The sequence below is a fragment of the Typopeltis vanoorti genome, chromosome 17 (genome assembly GCF_054136105.1).
Source record: "Typopeltis vanoorti isolate ZY-2024b chromosome 17, IOZ_Tvanoo_1.0, whole genome shotgun sequence".
Classification (NCBI taxonomy): Eukaryota; Metazoa; Arthropoda; class Arachnida; order Uropygi; family Thelyphonidae; genus Typopeltis; species Typopeltis vanoorti.
The window spans coordinates 28,971,782-28,995,616 of NC_143565.1; the positions used below are offsets into that span (position 1 = coordinate 28,971,782).

Sequence of the window (23,835 nt, forward strand, 5' to 3'; positions counted from 1 at the left end):
ACTCCTACTGCATATTTCCATGCAAGAGTGAAGGATGGTGGGCTTGGGGTTCCATCACTTAGATGGCTGATCCCATGCCTGCAGCTATCAAGAATCTTGCAGTTAGAACAATCTTCTTCCTCCATCTGCGGAGAGGCTTTCTATAACTCATTAATACAAGAAGACTTTAGGTGGGCTAAAGGCTGGTCCCATTATCAAGGTACTTTAATCTAGTCAGCACCTGCAGAACATAAGAGATGGGCATCTCTGTTGCACTGTTCTGTAGATGGTGCTCCTTTAAAAGAGTCATATCTGGTGCCTCCCCAGCACGAGTGGGTAAGAGATGGCACCAGACTCCTCCTTGGGTTCAAGTATATTGACCTTATCAGGAGGAGGATCAATGCCCTGCCTACCCGAGCCCGCACAGCTCGATGGGATAGTGACGACTCCAACTGTAGGGCTGGCTGCCACTACAGTGAGACATTGTCTCATATAGCCGACTGTTGCTTCCACACCCATGGGGTCTGCGTCAGGAGGCATGATGCCATGGTCTCCTTTCTGAACAACCGCTTTAAAAACAAAGGTTGGGAGACTGCGGTGGAACCACATTATAGGACCTCCACAGGTTTGCATAAGCCAGACTTAGTGATTAAAAGAGGTGGTGATGTTTGGGTAGCTGATGCCCAGGTGGTGGGAACAGGGTGCCGACTAGCCTATAGCTATAATAATAAAGCAAATTATTATAAAAATAACCCAGATCTAGTTAGTAAGATACAGGAGGAACATGGAGCAACTCTGAGGTTTACCAGCGCCACCATCTCTTTACATGGCGTATGGAGTGCAGATAGTTATAAGGACTTAAAACAGCTTGGGCTTACACAAAAGGATATGAAAGTTCTTTCCTTGAGGGCCCTACAGGGCACACTGGTGGCATGGCGTTGCCACTAGAGAATGACTACTATGATAACTCGAACAGGCATAGGGCGAAACACTTGTAAAGGCTTAAGCCTATATCAAGTCTGGACGTGATGTAAGGGTAGTACTGCCCATAAACAGTACAAAGATTAAAAAAAAAAAAAAGTGGTGTATCACAAGGATCAATGCTTGGTCCACTGTTATTCAATCTGTACATTAATGATATTTGGAAGGATTTAACAAGCAACATACAGTTATTTGCTGATGATGCAAAGATAGGCAGGATAATCATGAATGCTGCTGTATGCAGTCCTTGCAGAATGATTTGAATGAGCTATAATTGTGGGCATGGGAAAATGAGTGTCAGTTTAATGTCAGTAAATGTAAAGTCATTCACTTCAGCGTGATTACCTGTCCAATGTCGTATTATATTGGTGGGATTAGGCTAGAAGAGACTGATGAGGCTAGGGATCTTGGAGTGTTAATAGATAGGAAGTTGAAGTTCAGGGGCCATGTGGCAAAGGTTGCAAATACAACTCAAAAGATAATTGCAATGCTCAAATGAACGTTCATATGTAAAGATAAGGGTTTTATTTTGCCTCTTTACAAGGCCTTGATAAGACCTCACTTGGACTATTGTGCGAGGGTCTGGTCTTCTGGTTTCCGATGTGATTCTGATATATTGGATAGGGTACAAAGGTGAGTGTTAAAAATGATATCAGGTTTGTGGAATACTGATCATGAAGACAGGTTGAGAATTTGTAGATTGCAGACACTAGCAAATAGGAGAAAGAGAGGTGATATGATTGAGACTTACAAACTGCTGAAAGGTCATACAGGATTTCAATTGATGGGATTTTTCAATTTATGGAGGGTGGGGAAAGGACAAGAGGGCATCCTTGGAAGCTGAGAATGAAGGCTGCCAAGAAGGATGTAAGGGCCAGAGGGTGGTGCATGATTGGAATGGATTGCCATTGGTTTGTTGATGAGTGGAGTAAGTTTAAAGGAAGGCAAGATTTCAATAAAGCAGAAGGTATGCATTTGAATGAATTTGGGGTATGGAGTTTTGAGAAAATGATGTTCGATGAGCATTCAGAAGTGCAGAGCCAGGGAAACTAGAATGTTTAGGGAATATTCAGGTGAACGTGGATGCAGGCAACCTAGAAGTTAGTAAGTGGGAGAGCGATCACATGATGCTGATTGTAGCTCCCCAGGGTTTTTAACTTTAGTGGGCTAAGCAACACAAGGTGTAAGGGAGGTTGTGGAATGAATGGAGGTATTGCAGTATATCTATACTAATGCCAGAAGCATTTAGAATAAGGGTGGAGAGTTTTGCCATTGGTTAGCTCAACTTGGCCAAAAGTTATAGGCATTAGTGAGACTTGGTTGACTAATGATGATGTAGTCATAGGAATAGAACGCAAGGGATATAGTATCTTCAGAGAGGACAGAAGGAACAAGATGAGAGGGAAGGAGCTTTTTAATAACAACAAAAAATTGCTATCATTAAAGACTATCTTGAGAATATCTTGTATGAGATAGAGGCTAACAGGATGAAATACATAATTGGTTGCTGCTGTAATCTAGAGAATATAAGGAAGAATGTGGATGGCATGCATTGGCAAATTAGCACAATGAATGCAGGGTGAGTAATTATGGGGATTTCAACTATGGGGACATACACTGGGAAAAAATTGAGACTCCATTACATGCTGTCTCAATAATTACCTGAGACAGCATGTAATGGAGGGGGATATGAGCAGTTCAAGAGTGTTTTATCTGGTCACAGGATATATACAGAAGAGATATATGTGGAATTACAAAGTAGGCAATTATGACAAGTTGTGAAGTCATCTTTCAATTTCAGAATTTGGAGGGGAGAGATATTTATGGTGCATGGGAAGTGGTCAAGGGGTGTTTGAAGAAAGTAGTATCAGATTGTATATTCATAGTCAGAAAGATAAATCAGAAAGGGGTGAGATGGATGAATAGCATTATTAAGGAGTTGCAGAACAAAAAAAAAAAAAAAAAAGGAATATAGAAAAAAAGTGATCTGTGTGCCTGAGCAGTATAGGCAAGAAAAGTGATCTGTATGGTAAGGAAATCCAAAGCTAATTATGAGAGACAGCTAGCTGATAAGACCAAAAGAAATCCTAAAGAGCTCTTTTGCTATGTGGCAAAGTAAATGGAAGGATGACTAAAAAGAGCTGATGGTGGGGAGATAACTGAAGCAAACCAAACAGTGATTATTGAATGATCATTTTGTAAGTGTATACCATCTAAGTGATGATACTGCAATGCCAAATGTGACATTGACTGATGGGATAATCTGGAAAGTCTGCTACAGAAATTAAATATGGAATGTTTTCAATCCACCAAATAAGCAGTGCAAATTCTCAAATTAACTGATGAAAGTCATCTACTACCTACAAACATCACAAATATTCATACCAATAATGAGATCTGAACCTATAGCCTACATGTTACTATTTATAATCAGTTCAATTCTTTATGAGATGCAAATCTCATATCTTGTGGTTTCAAGAAACCACAAGAAATAACTAACTGTACCTCCATTTCTCAGCTGCAGGAAATCTGTTGAGTAGAACTAAGCTACCTGTGCAGCTCAAAGAAGCCTGCACACCATTAATTTCAAAGCGAATTTCAGTCGGTGCACATGCACCCACCTGTATGCTGTTTACTCTGTGCTTGCCTTTACTAATTAAAAATGTATGTCAATTCCTAGTGATAGACTCTGCATACGGAACCACATTTCTCTCACTTCATACCATATATGACTAGTCAATGAATGCTCAATAGCAACACTCACCTTATCTGATTTAGTCATGATGTGAATGTCTTGATATTTGTAACAGCTTATGACTATTTATTTCAAATAAATAACTGATATAAATAATAAATAATTTTCTTTTAAATAAATGACTACTCAAAAATTATTTCTTCATGAATTTCTCAATTTCTGGCACATATCTAGCACACTGAATATATTTAAGGATTATACCCAAGCAGTTCCACTTCACCTTGATTTGGATGGTTTCTCTTTCCTCCAGTCAATATTTCATAATCACTATTATATTTTCCAGTGACTGATATAATCTCTGCCTCCATAGAACTCAGCTGGCAAATGCCACTGCTTGTTTACATCAAATGGTGTAGATTCAAATCCTATGTAAGGTATGAATTTTTATAAAAGCACATAACACATGAGCTTCTGTAACTCCTTGAGGTTATAAGAATTGTCATTTAAAAAAAAAAAAAAAATGTGTCTATGACTTTTTATAATGTCATCCTGCTCAAATAAGCAGATGTTGATAAACAAAAAAAATTTCAATGTTTGTAACTGAAACGTTTATATTTTGAATGTTTGAGATCGCAAATAACATAGATGACCAGATAACTTTTACTTGCATTATTACTCCAGAACAGGATTCCTGGCTTATCTAACTGTTGACACATAAGAGGGTGGTCTGAAAGGTTCTCAGCCTCAACCATAGGTGGCAACACTATCGGCACGATTTTATTTTTCTAAGTGGGTACATTTGTCATAAGCATCCATGTGAAATTGCAAGTCATTCTATTAAGTAGTTTGTTTTATACAGCTGTCTGAAGCAAAAGTGTTGTCTGTATATCCCTTGAAATGATAAAATTGAGTATCGTGCGGTTATAAAATTCTTTGTAAAAGAAGGTTTAATGCCAAAAGAAATTCATTCAAAAGTTCATAAAAATTTATGGGCACTCTTCTCCTTCCTTTTTGACAATTAAGAAATGGGCTGCTGAGTTTAAACATGCCGTACTAGCCTTGAAGATGATCACGAGAAGGATGTCCAAAAAGTGTAACAACAACAGAAATCATTGATCAAGTGCACGATATTGGATGCCTGGCGAGTCAACGTGCATGAAATCACTGAGACTACAGGCATTTAGAAAGAACATGCAGGATATATTTTGCATGAAGAATTGCAAATGAAAAAGCGCTGCACAAGATGGGTGCCATGCTTTCTCACAGCAGATCAAAAATGCATTTGCATGAAAATCTCTGAACAGTGCTTGGAGCAATTTAAAAACAATACAACTGATTTTGTGTGTCGATTTATTATTATGGATGAGACTTGGATTCACAATTACACACCACAATCCCAACATCAGTGAAAATAGTGGACGTTTTATTTTTCACTGAACAATCAGCTTCTGTAAGATGATTGTTGAGCACCAAATAAGACAAAGTCAGTTCCATCAGCAGAAAAGGTCATGGCATCGGTGTTCTGGGATGCTAAAGGCATTTTGTTTATTAATTATCTTAAAAAGGATAATACAATAACCAAGGAATATTATTCCAACCTTTTAACCAGACTAGATGAAAAAATTCATGGGAAAATTAATGGATCTGCACTATGATTATTGGAACATCCACCCTATTCCCCAGATTTAGCTCCCTCTATCTCTTCCCAAAACTAAAACTCTTCCTCTCTGGTCAGCATTTTTCTTCGAATGAAATGTTGACTGCAGCCGTACAGGGGTATTTTGCAGATCTTACTGAGAACCACTACAGGGACAGGATAATGGCACTGGAGCATCGCTGGAATAAATGTATTAATCTTAAAGGAGATTATGTTGAAAAATAAAAATAATTTTGAAATTATATATTTATTTGGGATGCTTAAAGGTCAAAGCTGTATAACTGAGAGAAGATCTCCACATAGCCTTTAAAGAAATGTGGAGAACCGACCAAGGCTTCTGAACTAACCTGCCTGTGGTGCTAATGTACTGTAAGTTTATGAATACTACCTTTTGTGGTAAGAATGCATGTAAAAAAAAAAAAAAAAAAAAAGTAAATACCCAGAGTAAATACACCTGTTATAAATTTTAATTAAATAATAACAAAATGGCAATTATTAAAAGTTAGTTTATTTGAAAAATCAACAATTTTATTGTCCCACAATTCATTAATATCACAAATACTATCAACACAGCCTAGAAAATACTGTTTTTTAAAAAACAGGAAAAATCCACATAGAAAAAAGTACAGCAATTTGTGGTACAATTATAGTTTATAAAAAATCAGATTCAACTTGCTAAAAAGCACTACAAATTAGGAGTGTGTTGTGCAATCTTTTTTAAAAGTTTTTTATAGAGTTTTCATTATTTACTGGGGAAAATTAGGTGCCATTTGCACAGTTTTCACAAGAAATGATTTGAATTAGGTGCAATGGTATTTTATTTGCTATGCATACATTATTTTCATAAAAAATGCAAAAAAAAATCATGGATCATTAGATTCCTTTATAATAATAATTTTTTAAATTTTATTAAAATTTCAATTTTGGTCACAAAGGGTAATTTATTTTTTCACATGACGAGTATACTCACTGAACACTGTCAAAGAGTTGAAAGAAAGAAAGGAAGGAAATAGGGTATTACTATTAACCTTCCTACCAGCCAATGTGAATGAAAAAGTGACACCAAATTGCACTTCTTATCCATGTTATTCAATGGGTTTTAGAGCTTCGTATCCAGATTTATTTTGACGTCTATAGATGTCGTGGCCGGTTGGGGAGTTAACTTATATATAAGTAATGCTCATTATGCCATGTAGAATGAAGAACTGCTAAATCACAAACACATAATTATGGTAAATATAATTTTTTTTTAAGATTTTAGAACAGGTGTCATGTCCTAACATAAATTAATTTATATTTTTACTGTTAAAATGTAAGCCTACTGTTTAAAACAAAACTTTTCTTGCTTTTATATTCACAAAATCACAAATAAGGCCAGTGTAGTCTAATTTATGACTGATTTCATGTTCAATTGAAATCATGGCAAGACCTTCCACAATCAAGTTTCAGCCATTGTAGAATGTAAATAAGTTTTAATAAGCTTTAGTTTTGAAAGACTATGCTCACTGCTTGGGAAAAGACATCTTCGGCATTTAAAGTATCGTGGAAGATTATTTCAGGACTGGTTGCATTCCCTGGGCTCATCCTAATGTAAAACACAAAAAGACACAGTCATCACATCATTGTTAACAATGCACTGCAGACTGGTCAGAATCTTGCTTACAAATAAGAAACAACGGAAATCGCACATGGAAGACAGAATAACAACCATTTTCACGTCGTAAAAAATTTGAAATTAATTCAGTCATTCTGAAATTTTATATAAAATCTAATGCTTGTAATTCTATATTCATTAAGAATATGTTACTGTACTTTCATTAAGCAACTGTGATAAATATGCATGTATTATAATCTCAGGTCAACTCACAGCCGACAATGGAATCGGAAATGGGTTCTGCTATTGTCACATTGTCTGATATTAACACTGAAAGTGAGACATTAAGCACAACATAATACTACGTTATTTTAAATGATTATGATTTTTAAAAAATATATAGTACAATGAAGTTTAATTATGAAGTAAAAATTTAACTAATGGCATCGTGAAGTCTGGTTTCAACAGAGAAGGAATAAATTACTTATATTTTTTGTATAGTTTAGGCCAAGTTTGCTGCCGCATGCAAATGCATGTGTTGCACAGTCAGTAAAGCCGGCCCTGTTTATCATTTAACCAGGAATCAGATTTATGAACATATTTATTTTTTATTTTATTCTGTTTTATTATTATTATTATTATTATATTTGTATGTGAAATTACCTTTAGGAGCATGCACAGTATGAGAGACATCTACATCAACCCTCTGTTCAGCTGCAATTAGCATCTGTGTATATCTGGACAAGTTAATACTATGAACCTATAAAATGAAAATAGCATTAATAAATATTGAAGAAAGAAGTCAAAGAGCTCTCTCTCCATACACATGCAGATACACAAACATGCACATACTTACCAATAAAACGATGCCTCAGATTTGGATCATTTAAGTCTCGTGGAAACAACTATTTAAAAAATCAACTTTCAAATAATTTTTTATTTAAAAAAATTTTTTTTTAACATGCATTCTTACCACAAAAGGTAGTATTCACTAACTTACAGTACATTAGCACCACAGGCAGGTTAAGAAATTGATCAATGAAATTCACAAACACCACAAACTCATAGCCTGGTGGTCAGAGAGTAGAGGTGCAGTCTGCTCAGCTAACCAGGCCAGCAAAAACTTCAGCAAAGGAAAAAGTCTTCCACCTAGCATAATGACTGGGTATTTTTATATCTATAACTATAAATTCACACATATGCCACAATAATTAACTTTTTAATAATATGTAAATATTTCATCTTAAGTATCATAAAACATCATCAGTATAGTTATTAAACAACAATAGGAATTACATTTAAAAAACATTAGTGCACATGCTCACATTGGAATTCCTCCAGCAGATGGAATAAATGAGGAATATGAGAAGTTGTTCAGTAGCTTTGAAGCCAGACAGTGAACAGGCTCATATGAAAGTGGAGGAATGGTGGTACCAGTTCAGTAAAACAGCACTCGTGAAATCTATGAGTTGCTAATTGAAGGCCTCAAATACTCATATAGAAAACAATTAAGGCAGAAGAGAATGTCTAGGGGTGCTTAAGGGTCAAAGATGTATAACGGAGAGGAGACCTCCACATAGCCTTTAAAGGAATGTGGAGAACCGACCAGGGCTTTTGCCCTAATGTCCAATCCTCACCTTCTCGTGGTGCACCCTGTTGGGTATCTACCTGGATACTAAACGAATGAAGATGGACTGACACTTTGGGATTTAGCCAACCAAATTGTATTCTTATTGGCTTAACCCAATATACAAAATGATGGTACAAGATGACAAAATTTCATGCCGGCTGGGGCATCGCCCAGTTAAACATGGCCACAGTTGTTTTCGTCAGGGAACCAGGGCAAACACGAAAAGTCAGCTACTGGAACAAATCTGAAAGCACATCCCAACTCAACATCACCAGAGTTAAAGATCGGTACTATCAACATAAGAAGCCTGAATGGCAAAGAAATGGAGCTAGCTGAAGAATTAGATAAGTACCAGATCGACATAATCGACATAATAGGTGACTGAAACTAAAAAGACAAAAACTGGTGAGATCTTTCTGAGCAATAAATACAAAATGTTATATTCAGGAAATGACAATCAAGGAAAAGAAGGAGTAGTAGCCATAGTATTCAACACAAAATAAGAGGCTAATTTTCTTGAATGGCAGGCAATCACAAGTAGTGATGTGGGCTAATATCAGTATGGGGAATTGGACAATGAGACCTATTTGTACTTATGGTCCCCCAGAAAGTTCTACTAAGGTAAAAGTGGAGGAATTTTTTGATGCTTTAGAAAAAGCAACTAACACAATGAAAAAGGAAAAGTTGGCACTTGTTGGGGATCTAAATAGCAGAATAGGAAATGATTGTCAGACATACAAAAATATTTTGAGAATATTTTGGGAAAATTTGGAGAAAAGAACAAAGTTAATAATAATGGCAAATACCTGTTGGATTTCTGCTCAGGACATGGACTGGTTATTACTAACACCATGTTCCAATATAAAAATGTGCACAAATTCACATGGAGAGAACAGGCAAGGAATAAGAAAAGTCTCATTGACTATGTCATTGTTGATAGTAATGTTTTCTCCCTGGCGCAGAGTGTACAGAGGATTTGAAATTAGAAGTGATCACTATTTAGTCTTGAGCAGGATAAAATTGAATTTCATATTGAAAAGAATAACATGTAAGAAAGCTTTAAAGCAAATAAAAGTTGAGCAGCTCTCAGATGTGAACTGTAGACTAAAATACACAAAGATTATTGAAGGAAAAATGAAAGAGTTTGAGAACAGGAACCAAACCTTGGAGATTCAGTGGCAAGCCTTGAAGAAAACCCTGATTGATTCAGCTAGAGAGGCATGTGTTGAAGTTGTCTGCAAGGAAAAATTGGAACTCCATGGTGGACACAAGAAGTTAAAGAGCCAGTGAAGGAAAAGAAGAAAGCATATCAAAAGTTCCTGGCAAATAAGTGAGCTTTTGCTCTTAGAGAATACAGAGACAAATGTAAGAAAGCGAAACACTGTGTAAAACTAGCTAAACAAAAGCCATGGGAGGACTTTGGCAAGAACATAGAAAATAAATATCCAGAAGGTGGTAAGATATTCTGGAGGTTGTTGAAGAAACTTAGAAATGGAGGAAAGAGTGCTGTAAAAGGAGTTAGAGTTGATAAAGGTGACATGAAAACAGGAGAAAAAGATATCCTTGAAGTATGGAGTAATTACTTTGAAAAACTGCTAAATGAAACAAGCAGTGATGACAGCACAGTGATAAAAAACAATATGTATTCCTGGCAGGCATGCAGGCAGGAATACATACCCATATTTGAAGTGGAAAAAGCCATCAAAGGCTTGAAATGCAGAAAGGCAGCAGGAGTAGATGATATTCAACCAGAAATGCTGAAGTATGGTGGTATAAAAGCCTTACAATGGCTGTACTGCATAGTTCAGAAAGCCTGGACAGAGGGACGAATTCCCGATGATTGGAGCATAGCTCTAATAGTGCCCATATATAAAAAGGGAAATAAAACTGAATGTGAGAATTACAGAGGTATTTCCCTACTGAGTGTTCCTGGCAAGATCTATGCAAGTATAGTTTAGGGGAAGAAGTCTGACCACACCTCCCCCCCCCCTCTGGACCCTTGAAGCTCTTGACCAAATTTCTTATGGTCCGATTTCAAAGTGACTAACGTGGCAATGGCATCCAATTTTCTAATGAAGAGTCATAGAACGATATCAACCAATGCTACTGCATCTGGGGCTGCAGTCCGGGCTCCTGATTAATATGTTACGAAGACTCATATTAACATTTTGCAACTCAATATCAATGGTACTCAGAGAAAAATGGATGAACTTAAATACATGCTTTACAAAAACATTATCCATATGGCTTGTCTACAAGAAACAAAAGTGAACAAAAATCTGAACTTCAGCATCAAAGGATACACAGTTCTTAGGAAGGATAGAGAGGAAAGAGCAGGTGGCAGGCTTGCTATCCTTTTGAAGACCCCCAGAAATCAAATTCAAAGAAATCACCCTAAATCAATATTTAAATAATAACAGTTCGACGGAAGCTCAAGCCGTTGAAATACACCTACCAAACCATTCTATTTCAATCACAAATGTCTACCACCCTGATAATACAAATATTGATACAGACATCATTGAAAAGCTAAGCAAATCTCCAACTGACACAACCATTATACTTGGTGACCTAAATGCAAAAAGCCTAACGTGGGGCTCCTCCGATTTAGACCATAAAGGTCAACAATTGGAAGACCTCTTCACAGATTTGGAACTCACAACAATTAACAATGGACAGAGCACCTATCTCTCTAAAACTACGGGAACTGAATCTGCTATTGACACCACAGCTATTAATTATAGCATTACATCAAGTGCACAACGGAAAATTTTGGGAATTGCCATCAGTGACCACAGACCCATAATAACACTAAACTTCAAGATTGATCAAGAACAGCAAATCAAAAGGACATGGAACTTCAGAAAAGCTGACTGGACAAAGTGTAATCAAACCTTGGAGAGCCTTTGTCAAGATGAACCTGTCTCTGGAAACCTCAACAGAATATTACAAATCGTTACTTCACACATCAGTAAAGCTGCCAAAGCAATAATACCAAGAGGCAGGCAGAAAAATACCTGGATACCATACTGGAAAGATCATAATATTGATTCCATGATTAATTTGTTCAATGATTCTCCGAAGAATTTACACTAAGTGAACTAAATTCATCAATTGAGAAAACTGCACCTAATAAATCTCCTGGTAATGATCTTATCTTTGGTCATATGGTCAAACACCTTGGCAAAAATGCCCAAGAACAACTTTTGGACGTTCTCAATACCTCTTGGCACACAGGCAAACTTCCAAAAGAATGGAAAAAATCAGTTATTGTATCAATCCTGAATCCTGAAAAAAATGCTGCAAAATGTCAAAGCTATAGGCCTATCGCATTAACTAGCATACTTTGTAAAATTACTGAAAGAATCATACACTCCAGGCTTATGCACTGGCTGACAAAAAAATAAGAAAATCAACTACTACCAAACTGCCTATAGAACCTGTCATTCGACAACAGATCAATTATTCCACTTCTGCCAAACAATAATAGACTCATTTCAGGAAAAACCAACATAAAAGACAACTGACATATTCCTTGATATGACTGCTGCTTTTGATTGTGTTTGGATCAAAAAATTAATACAAACAGTACATGATATTGGAATTAGAGGCAACACTTTAATCTGGATTGCTGATTTCATTAGAGGAAGAAAGATCAAAGTCAGAATCAATGCAGCAATATCAAGAGAGCAGAGAACCTGGGCTGGTGTTCCCCAGGGCTAAGTACTCAGTCCCTTACTATTCCTTCTATATGTAATTAACATTCATCCCTACCTTACAGAATACACAAAAGTAACTTGCTATGCAGATGATATAGCCATCTGGCACACCAGTGCTAAAATCAAAGAATCAGAGGAGATTCTAAACAAATCCATGAGAGGATTAGAAAAATGGTCAGATGAACTTAAACTCAAAATCAACCCAGACAAAAACAAAACTAAGCACCTTTAGTACAGACAGGAAAAATAAACATTCCTACAATCCCAATGTCATGATCAACAACTAGCTAATTGAAAAAGTCACAAATCCAAAATACCTTGGTATTACGCATGATCAGGAATTACGTTTTGCACAACACATCTCTAACACCTCCAACAGAGCTCTAAAAAATTAAATACACTGAAAAGGCTTTGTGGAACAAATTGGGACGCAAAGCCAAAAATCCTCAAAACTACTTACACTACACTAATAAGGCCAATAATGGAATAATGCAGCCCCTATCTAGTCACCTTTGGCCTCATCGGTAAAGAAAAAATTAGACAAAATACAAGCAAAAGCATCCAAGATTATCATTGGTGCAGTCTCATTCACTAACAACATCAGAGCCCAACAGGAATGTGAGCTTGACCTCCTGGAGGACAGACGAAAATTTGCCACCATAAAATTGATAAATAATATCAGAAGCTACCAAAGCGATCATATCTCCCTAAAAACTTATGAACATTGGAATCAAAAATGCAGACTTCACAGATCATCAACTTTACAATATGATGACACTATCAGGAAGGAAATAGGTCTTGATCAGATGCCCACATAAACAAAGAACCTCTATTTTCCAGTCCTTTACTTTCAAATACCTCCATAAATCTAACCCTTACCAAACTTTGTACAAAAAAAGAACCAAAAGCAATGCTCAAAGAAAAAGGCCTAAATACTATCAACCTTCTTTCATCCTCCAAACAGGTTATTTGTTATACCGATGGATCGTCAGACACCAATATGATTAATGGAGTAAAAGGTTCTCCTTTTACTCCCGAAAGGTGAAAAACTTGCAATGAAAGTTGGATCTGAGAGAATCGCTTCCAATTTTACCAGCGAACTCTACGCAATAAATAAAGCACTTGAAGCCTACTTAAAACTATCATCTCAACAATCTGAAGGAATTATAATTTACAGTGCCTCAAGATCAGCTATGGAGCCAATCAAAAATGGCAATACCAAGCTCACACAAGACATCCATAAACTCTTAAATCAACTAAAGTGTTTAGGAAAAAGTTGCATTTTACAATGGATTCCTGCTCATGTAGGCATTTATTACAATGAAGAAGCAGCTGATAAATTAGCAAAAGAAGCTAGAGAACTCAAGAAACTCACATGACAACTCTTGCTGATGCCAATGCACTAGCAAAAGCTAAACTAATTCCACTGAAATCAGTGATACAACATCAAATTCCCGAAATCAGTGCTGACAGAAAGACCTCCACCATGATAGCAAGACTACGAACAGGACATTATAGAGGAATGAAGATCAATACAGATGATATAAGAACATATAGAAACTGCAACAACTGCTCCAATACTGAACTGACACCCACTCACATCTTTACCTGTACAGCAATTACAGCAGCCTTGCAAGAAATAGATCCTGATCCTGAACAACAGCTCTATACAAACAAAATCATCGACATAGCCAAAGCAGTACAAGGAGCACACAGAAACATCTAAGACTCTTCAAAGGACAAGAGAACAACAACAACCATGGTACTAATAGTAATGTAGTACAGTTTACAGCTTTTCATGGTTCATAGTTTCATATTTCAAGTTTATTCATTTGGGGCATTAATTACTTGTCATCATATGCTGCTATTATATTCTCTACCACCACAATTTTATTTTATAATACGTTTATGCTATATTGCTATTTGAAGTTACCTTATACAAAGAAATGGAGAAATCAACTATGAACTATTAGTATACAATCATCATCATCATCATTATCAAATTCCTGCCATGTATCCTCAAGGAGTGTACACAATATGATAGTACTACATGAAAAATTTACATCATTACTAACTTCCTATCTACAATTTTCCTCCAAATCAGTCTGTTACTTGTCAAGACTCCAACATTATCAGATCTTATATTTCTATCACCTAAGGTACTTTGTACCGTATCAATCCATCTATACCTTGGTCTTCCACTGGGTCGTTTTCCTGCCAACCTGGCAAAGAACACTTGTTTTGCTAATCTTTCCTCACCCATTCTGTTTTAGTGTCCATACCATCTTAGATTAGCTCTGCTAATGCATTCCTGGATGCTGACAATGTCAAGTTCTTTCCTAACATCCTCATTTTTAATATGATATTGCCATTGATGCCATCTGTTCACACCTCTAATCTTTCTCAGGATTCTCATATCTGCAGTCTCTAGTCTTTGGTGAAGTGTTTTACTTCTGACCCAGCTCTCAGATCCATAACGTTAAAACTGGTTTGAACACTGTCTTGTATACAGCTAATTTAGTGTTCTGACTAATTTCTCTCTAATTCCATATGAATTTATTCAATTAACTTCCTAACATACCAGCTTTGTTGATTCTGCTATCTATTTCCATATTTAATTTACCATCTTCACTAAAAATCGTGCCTAAGTAGCTGAAATGTTTTACTTGTTCCACAGGTTCTCCATTCATAATGCAGTTGACACTTTCAATGATTCGCCTATTTTCATTGTCTTTGTCTTTTTATTACTAACCTTCATAACATATTTATTGCAACAGTTATTCAATTCAATTTAGTCAGGGAATCTTGCAGACTTGTAGCAGATTTATTTAGAAGTATAACATCATCTGCATAAAGCAATGTAATCCATATAGATAATGAATAACAGAGGGGATAATGTACATCCTTGTCTCACACCAGATTTAACATTAAACAATCTTCCTGTACCTACTTCAATTCTAATTGCTGACTTACAATTCAAATAAAGACTAAGTATTGCTTGATATAATGCTCCATTGACACCATATAACTATAGTGTATTGAATAGCTTCTCTCTCGGCACCTTATCATATGCCTTTTCCAGATCAACAAAACTTAAATACAGATCTTTGTTATATTCCCATGATTTCTCAACTATTTGTCGTAAAGTGAAGATCTAATCCTGACAGCCTCCATTTGGCCTGAATCCAGCTTGTTCTTCACCACGCTTTTCTTCCATAATTCTTCTCAACTGTTGTATACAATAACTTATCATATTTTAGTTTATATTATGAGAACCATATTCTATGGATATATGCTTTTTTTGTCATTTTTTCATCAATAAATCAAAATTTTATTCTTTAAGCAGTTTTTCATACAAAGGGGAAAGAGAGAAATATGAGCGTCTCTTTAAAGAAAGTTGTGAAGCTGTTTTACACTGTCCTAACCTGAATTTAAATGTCCCCCCCCCCCCCCCCCCAAAAAAAAAGTTTGGGAGATCTCAATTTTCATCTCATGTAAATATGAAAGATAGTTTTCTTTCTTTTATTTATTTATTTATTTTTTTTAATATTACTTCTCTAGCACGTAGAAAGCTGGCTACATGCTAGAATTAGCCAAGTGATTAGCGTATTTGCTCGCCAGCCAAGAGGCTATGGGTTGAAATCCAGCTATGGGCAAGGATGTTTGTGATTGTCCTATTAACTCATCTGCAACCCTACGACTTCTTCTGGCAGAAGGCTTCGCTCCCAAAAACCTGGTTAGATATGGGAATGAGTATATGGTGTCTATGAAAGTCAAATGTAAAAATTATTATTATTTTTTTTTTTGGCATGTAGCAACCATTTCAACAGTAAACCAATTGTTGTATTTACCTTGTATTTCCATTCTTTGAATTACTTGTTCCACATACTGATGATATATTGTTAATTTCAGTACAAAATATTTCTGCAATTTCATTAAAGTTTATTACTGTATTTATCATGAGTCTTTTCTAGTTGAGAGGAGTACAGTTTAGTTGGGATATGTTGTTTAGAATTTTCTTTATTAAGAACAAACATATGAGTTGTGTTAATTACTTTCATTTTTGCTAGTGTAGTATACAAACCTCAGAAAGAGTTAATATATTCTGAACAGAGTAGATGTACCATTCTGATTCACCATGAAATGTCTTCCTTAAAATCCATTTTTTTCATTTGTAATAATGATGAATTTTTTTTTGTTCTGTGTTGATACATGAAAAACTGCTTTTGTCCAACTTCGAAAATGGATTTTATTAGAAAAGTACAAAAACATACCTCCAACCGGTATCGTGTATCGGTATCTTCTAAAGGAGTTAAAAAGTCTGCAGAGAACACTTCATTTAGCATCTGAGCTGCAAGCCCTACAATATAAAAAATTATATTTTTTACATATCTGGAATAGTAAAAGTGAGAATTTTAGTTTAGCACAGTACAGTTCTGAACTACTCATCAATATTACAACTACAAAAAAAAAGTTGTTTTATTAAAAAAAAAAAAAATACAATACTGGCCAAATAGTATATTTAATCAAATGTAATCATAAGAATTTGATAATATATAAAATATTCTTAGTGAGGGGAATATGTCAGTTAGTTGTATGTCTGCTGGACTGGCCAGTATGACAGTTTTATGGGATGAAAAACATAATTTTCAAAGAGAGAGAAAAACCCTGCCATCCATATAAAATAGGCTAATCTGCATTCATTTGAAATGCCCCACACATCAAATTAAGTCCTTCCAACTGAAGAACAAACGTCACAGCAGTAAATGAGTCAGGGAGGTACAGTGACAAAGGCTTAATTGTACTGGATATCATAGCAGTTTGTAACTCTGGAGGGATAGGTTCCAAGAAACAATGATGACAAATTCTTAAAGTCTTACCTTGCTAATCATAAACATGAGACCTCATATATTAGACGAAAGTTATAACATTAAGAATTTTTCATTAAAATTCTTAATGTTATAACTAACCTAGTAAACTAAAGGAGTTATATAAATCCTCAGCCAAAGTAGGTTCTAAAACATCTGTGTTCTTATATCGGGGATTCATAAGAAAAAGTCACTACTCGGTAATAGTAGTGTCCACTCCATGGTAAAAGCCATTACCAAGTCTCTGAGTAGTGGCTTTTACCAACTGGGCTACTGAGATATTTATATTCATAATTATTAAAGTTACGCTACTTTCATTTTTTTTTCTTTTTTGTTTCATGTGATCAATAAGAACAAATAAACTAGTAAATTGGTATTAAACACAAGTCTTCATTAAAAACCTATTTCCTTACAAACAGATTTCTAATAGAGGCTTGAATGGATGAACAAATATTACTGCTGAGCCTCAATCCATAGGCTGTGGATATGAATCTCAGAATGGATTTTGAAAGTCTTTCAGTGGTAAGCAATTTTCATTTTCCAGTGTGGGGAAATACCACTTTACTTATTTACAGTAGTTACAGACTACTATGATATCCGATACAATTAAGCTACGTGTGTAGAGGCTTACACGGCTTACCTCTACACGTACCCTCGCAGTGACGAACGCCGCCATTGGCTCCTTACATTCGGAGCTCTCCACCGTTCTTAACCCTGAACTTTGGTCGATTCTCTCTGGCATTTCGGAAACTTCCGCACAGAGAGAATTCCAAAAAATAAAAAATAAACACATCAAGAAATATAGCAACCTTGTGAAAAACAAACCACAACCACAAATTCAACCGCTCCAGACAGTAATAAACCTCTCTTCCAAAAGGCTCAACGACGATGCCGTCAGCGCCCTTTGCCTCGGCCATAATTTTGCCGTCGCTCCGAAGGAAGTGCCGGTGCTTGACGTAATGGTGAACATCGAACGTGGAATCGGTCGCTTACCGTCGGAGATAGCTAACAACATCAGACTTGACGTAGCCAACATCCTCGTGCATTCTTCGCCACCAAAAAGTAATTTATCATATGCCCAACGCACGGCTCTCTTGAAACTACGTAAAGAAAAAAGTATCATCATCACCAGAGCGGATAAGGGTAATGCCACAGTCGTTCTTAATACCAGTGAATATAATCGTAAAATGAACATTATCCTCCGCGATCGCGCTACCTACATCTCGCTAGAACATGACCCCACAAAAACACAAGTTAAGAAACTAAAAATTTTACTCCAAAAAGTATCTTCCTGGCCCCCTGATGTCACGAAAAAACTTAAACCTTTCCGCTCCCGTCCCCCCCGAATATACGGTTTACCAAAAATCCACAAACCCAATTCCCCACTCAGGCCTATAGTAGATGCTACCAATGCACCTTGCTATAGACTATCTAAACAGCTGGCCAATTCTCTGATCCCCCTCACCGGAAGGTTCCCTTCCTATATAAAAAACTCGACCCACTTTAAAGCCCTCACAGAAAATTTAACCTTGAAGAAGACAGACATATTGGTAAGCTTTGATATCTCCTCTCTGTTTACCAATATTCCCTTAATTGACACCTTATCTCTCTTAGAAAACGTTTTTCCCTCTGACATCTTAGATCTCTTTTCCTTTGCCATTAACTCTGGGTATTTCTTTTGGAACAACAAAATCTACAAGCAGATAGAGGGAACTGCCATGGGTTCCCCCCTCTCACCCCCCCTGCCAATTTCTATATGGAAGATTTCGAAAAACAAGCCACAGACTCAGCCCCACTCAAACCTTCTATCTGGCTAAGATATGTAGATGATGTGTTCTCTATTTGGCCTCATGGCCCAGACACGTTAGACTGCTTCCTCAGTCATCTCAATAGTCTACATCTAAGAATCCAGTTCACTATGGAAAAGGAAAAGAACAATTGTTTACCCTTCCTAGACACCTTAGTCACATGCCTGCCTAATGATACACTTACCTTCACCGTATACAGAAAACCCACACACACAGGCAGATACATTCACAAACTCTCCCACCACCACCCCTCTCAACAATATGGCATTATTAAAACTCTTACCAAGAGAGCCCACAATCTTTGTTCCAGTGGAACCGCCCTCACTACTGAGCTTAACCACATACACAGCACTTTCCTCTCCAATGGCTACAGCGATCACAGTATCAAAAAAATAATCAACTCCTCCCCCATTCCCCATCCTTCTCGTCAACAAGATTTTAAAAATGCCATCACCATCATCTACATCCGTGGCACATCCGAAAAATAGCCAAGATACTAAAACAGTACAATCTACACACAGCATATAAGCCCCACCACAAACTGGCTACCCTTATCCGTTCTACGAGAGATCAGCTCCCTCCTCTCTCTCTGCCTGGAGTTTACAAAGTACCCTGTTCCTGTAAGCTGGCGTACTTTGGACAGACAGGCAGATCAGCATCCATCCGTCTAGAGGAACACAAGTCTTACATCTTCAAACACAACTATGGCCATTCAGGCTTGGCTGACCATGTTTTGGACACCATCCACAGGGTATCATGGAAGAAAACCACCATGCTCCACCATAGCAAAAAGAAAGAAAGACTTTTCTTAGAAGCAGCAGCAGCTCTCAAAAACCAACCAAATCTCAATAAATATGGTTGCATTAAGCTTCCGAAGATTTGGGAAACACTCATCACCAGAGTTCCCACTTTACATTCCAGGCTACCTACTACTGCCCTTAGAGGGCGCTCTACCTAGATAGGACTTTAGTGTCACCCACGTGGTTGGGCTTAGTATTGTTTGTTATTTGTGTATATGTTACATTAATTGTTTTTGTAATCCCCGTAGATGTCCTAGTGACTAGGACGAAATATAGGAAGTATTAAATTCTATTTTAATTCTTTTTGAGTGTTGTAAAAAATCCATTAAGCCTCCAACATGATACAATTAAGCCTTTGTCAGTCAGTGTATCTCCCTAGCTCATCTACCACTGTGATATTTGTTCTTCAGTTGGAAGAACTTAGTTTGATGTGTAGGGCTTTTCAAGTGAAGGTGAATTAGCCAGTTTTATACAGCAAGCAGAATTTTCTCCCTCTTTCTTTCTTGAAAATTATGTTTTTTATCCTGCAAAACTGTCATACTGTCATAACATACAGGATGCCTGAAGTGGCTTGATAAAGCTATTATAGAAATAGTGCCATTAGAACAGGACTTATGCTCATTTAATGAAGAACAGAAAACATCACTACACATTACAATGCTCTGAAAAATTAAAACTTTTTAGTACCTATTGAGAGCCTGTGTAGCTCAGTAGAAGTGGTGTTTGCGCTCTATGGCGCTTGACTGCACGACAAAAGGCCTTCGAATCTAGTCGCTGACTAGAGGAACTTTTTCTAAGCCTTTTCTCGACTGGTTCCCGGGTTAGTCGATCTCTGGTATTGCTAGAGGGTTTTTCTCCCGGAAACTCGGGTGTTTCATCCCATAAACTCAATCGGCTGTCGAACCCACACTATTTTCAGACATTAAAAATATTGTGTTAGGTTTAAGCATCATGAGATGGTGCACTTGCTAGCCGCCTTCTTCACTGAGTACCGATTAATTAGTGATAGCCTTGAGCCAGCTATCTCTGATTGGCTACCAGTGGAGATTGAACTGCCCACTCAGTATCCAAAAGTTAGATAGGGCTAAATGGCCTCACCTACTCCCTAATATACGGAGACCAAAAGGTGTTAGCAGATTTTTAAAAAAAAATTTTTTTTTAGTACCTATTGAAGTTTGGCTGCATTTCTCAAATAGTGAAGAAATTATTATCTCCAGGAGAAAAATGCAGAAAAAACATCATACAGATGATGTGCGTTTTTTTTATGTTATTTCAATCAAGTTTCAGCAAGACTATAAAACATGGTGGAGAGAAAAAAAAAAGATTAAAGTAAAATCCACTGCACCATACAGACCATTCATGTTTCTACTAATTATTAATAACAATGATAACTGCACATTGTAAGAAGATGAATTCTACAATTGTATTGGCTTAGCTGTGCACTCTCACCATTTATAAATTTAAACTCTGGCTTTCATCACCTGATGTAGTTTTATAAGGAAGAAAATAGGCTCAAATGATTTGTTATAAGATAAAATATATATGGCATTTTGGAAATTACTGGAACAATAGTATGTGCAAGCATGGCCATCTAGAAGTTTTGCTTTGTCATATTAGCTATGATAAGAACCATTGTTTTAGAGTTTTCTAACTGAATAGTATGAATGAAAATATTCATGAAATCACTTAAGAAGAAATTATTACACAATTAATTTTTTTTTTAATATTACGACTAATTAATTTTTGATTAAGTAGTGTGCAGTGAAATTTCTAATAAAACTAATTACACTATCATTTCACAAAATAACTGAATACAATGAGAAAGTTCTTATGGCACAGGCACCTCCGTGGAGTCTTGAATGACAGTTGGGATCAAACAGACCCCATGCGACTAATTAAAGGTTAAATATATGGTAAAATACATGGTCACTGCATCCACACCAAACATTATAGGTATTAGTGAGACTTGGTTAATAGCAAATAATGTAGTTATAGGGATAGAATGTGATGTATTTAGTATTTTCAGGGAAGACTGAGTAGACCAAACAGGCGATGAGATAATGTGGATGATAACAGATGAATTGCAGCCAACAAACTTGGAGTCAGTCATGCAAATTGCAGTTCTTTTGAGTCAATCTGGTGTGTGAATGAGGTCAATAGCACAAAATATAAAACTGGATGCTGCTATAAGCCAGTAGATCCCAGAGATGATGTGGAAGACATGCATCACCAGATTAACAATGAGTGTAAATCGAGTAATTATTATGGGGGACTTCACTTTGGAGACATAGTTTGGAAGGAGAAAAGATCAAATGACAGAAAGAAAATGAAATTTATACACTTACTGAGAAATAATTACTTGAAGCAGAAAGTGATGGAGGGGAACTGGATACGAGAGTGTTGAATCTTGTTATAGGATCAGAAGACCTGACCATAACTCAAGTGGATACACTGCCTCCAATTGGGGAAAAGGATCATGTGGTCTTGACTTGAGAGGTAGCAAAACATGTGGAAATCCCAGCTAAGGTGTATTGTGGAACTACAAAGCAAGTGATTATGATACACTTAAGAGGCAAAATATCACACTGTATACCCAAAGTCAGGAGGATAAAACAGGGTGGGGATGAGTAGTATCATTAAGTATGAGCTGTAATCAGTCCCATGCATAAACATCTGAAAGGGAAGGATGTTCATACTGCATGAGGGAATTGTCAAGGATATCTTGAGGAAACAAAATATCACACTGTATAGACAAAGTCAGGAGGGTAAAACAGGGTGGGAGTGAGAAGGATGAGTAGTATCATTAAGCATGAGCTGTAAACAAAGAAAATATTGTGGAGAATATAAAAGGAGAAAGGTGACTAGCTAACTCATGAATAATATGAGGATCAGACAAGAAAGGTGACCAGCAACGTAAGGAAGGCAAAATCAGATTATGAGAAGAAATTAGCTGAACAGGTGAAAAGAAATTCCAAAGAGTTTTTTTTTTGTTATGTGGCAAGTAGGAGGAAGAATGACTTTAAAGAGTGTAGAGTAGAGAGGTAACATTAGTAGATGAAACTGTTAAGATCTTATGACAGAGTCTAATGTGAGAACAGAAGTTGATGAATTGCAGATGCTTAGTATACTGATTTGAATGCAAATACAGCTGTGGGATTGAATAGGATATCAGCTATGTTTTGCAAGAATGTTTAGGGGAATAGGCAGTTTAATTTAAATCTCAGTTCTGCAGTCCCAATAAAATGAGGATAAAATAATTCTTTTGCATAATGAATATCTAAGACGGTAGTAGAAAATTGCAGACCAATCAGTATCTCAAGAGTGGTGTGAAAAGTACTGGAAAAGGTGGTCAAAAAGAGAATTCAGGAATGGGTGGATAAGAATATGATACTGTATGAGTGGCAGCATGTCTTTGTGAAGAGTCAGTGATGCCTTAGTAATCTACCAACTCTTTATGATGGAGTGACAGCTGGGACAATGATACTTGTCCCTCATGTTTTATTTTATTTGTAATTAATAAAATAATCTGTTCAATATGTGTGTTTTTGAGTCCCTAAATCTACAAATATGAATGATACTGATGGATTTTATAAAGGCGTTTGACAGGATACTATATAAACCTGAGTTATGCAAACTGCAACAAATGGGGATGTAGAAGAAACTGGTGATATACATAAACAAGTGGCTAATGGACAAATACCAAAAAGAAGTATATGGAGAAGCAAAATCCAGAAGGCAGATGAATAGTGACTTTGTGCTTGGATGACTGCTGTTTAATTTGTACATAAATGATATCGAAAATAATTTGAAGGTAGATATTCAGTTGTTTGCTGATGATGCAAAGTTGGGTAGAATAATATTAATCAATCGATGTAGAGAGAGCTTGCAAGATGATTTAAATAGGTTGACAGTATGGGCAAAACATTATGGATGTTAATTTAATCTGGAAAAGTGTAAAGTTATGTATTTCTGGATACAAAGCTTATAAGTTGTGCATTACAGTGAGGGAATTGTACTGCAGGAAATTGATAAAGCCAGAGATTTTTTTTTTTTTGGGGGGGGGTGGTAGTAGTAGTAGTAGTAGATAGAAAGCTGAAGTTTTGG

At 36.4% G+C, this 23,835-nt stretch overlaps 1 protein-coding gene across 1 annotated transcript in view; it reads right to left on the reverse strand.

Moving 5' to 3' along the window:
* LOC150097249 (uncharacterized) overlaps positions 1 to 23,835 on the reverse strand; it is a 550,351-nt gene that overhangs the window by 44,791 nt on the left and 481,725 nt on the right. Inside the window, exons 28-29 of the mRNA XM_090407628.1 lie at positions 16,530 to 16,615; positions 7,570 to 7,666 (exon numbers count right to left, since the gene is read on the reverse strand). Coding sequence (XP_090263754.1) covers positions 7,570 to 7,666; positions 16,530 to 16,615 — 183 coding nt within the window. The remainder of the gene's footprint in view (positions 1 to 7,569; positions 7,667 to 16,529; positions 16,616 to 23,835) is intronic.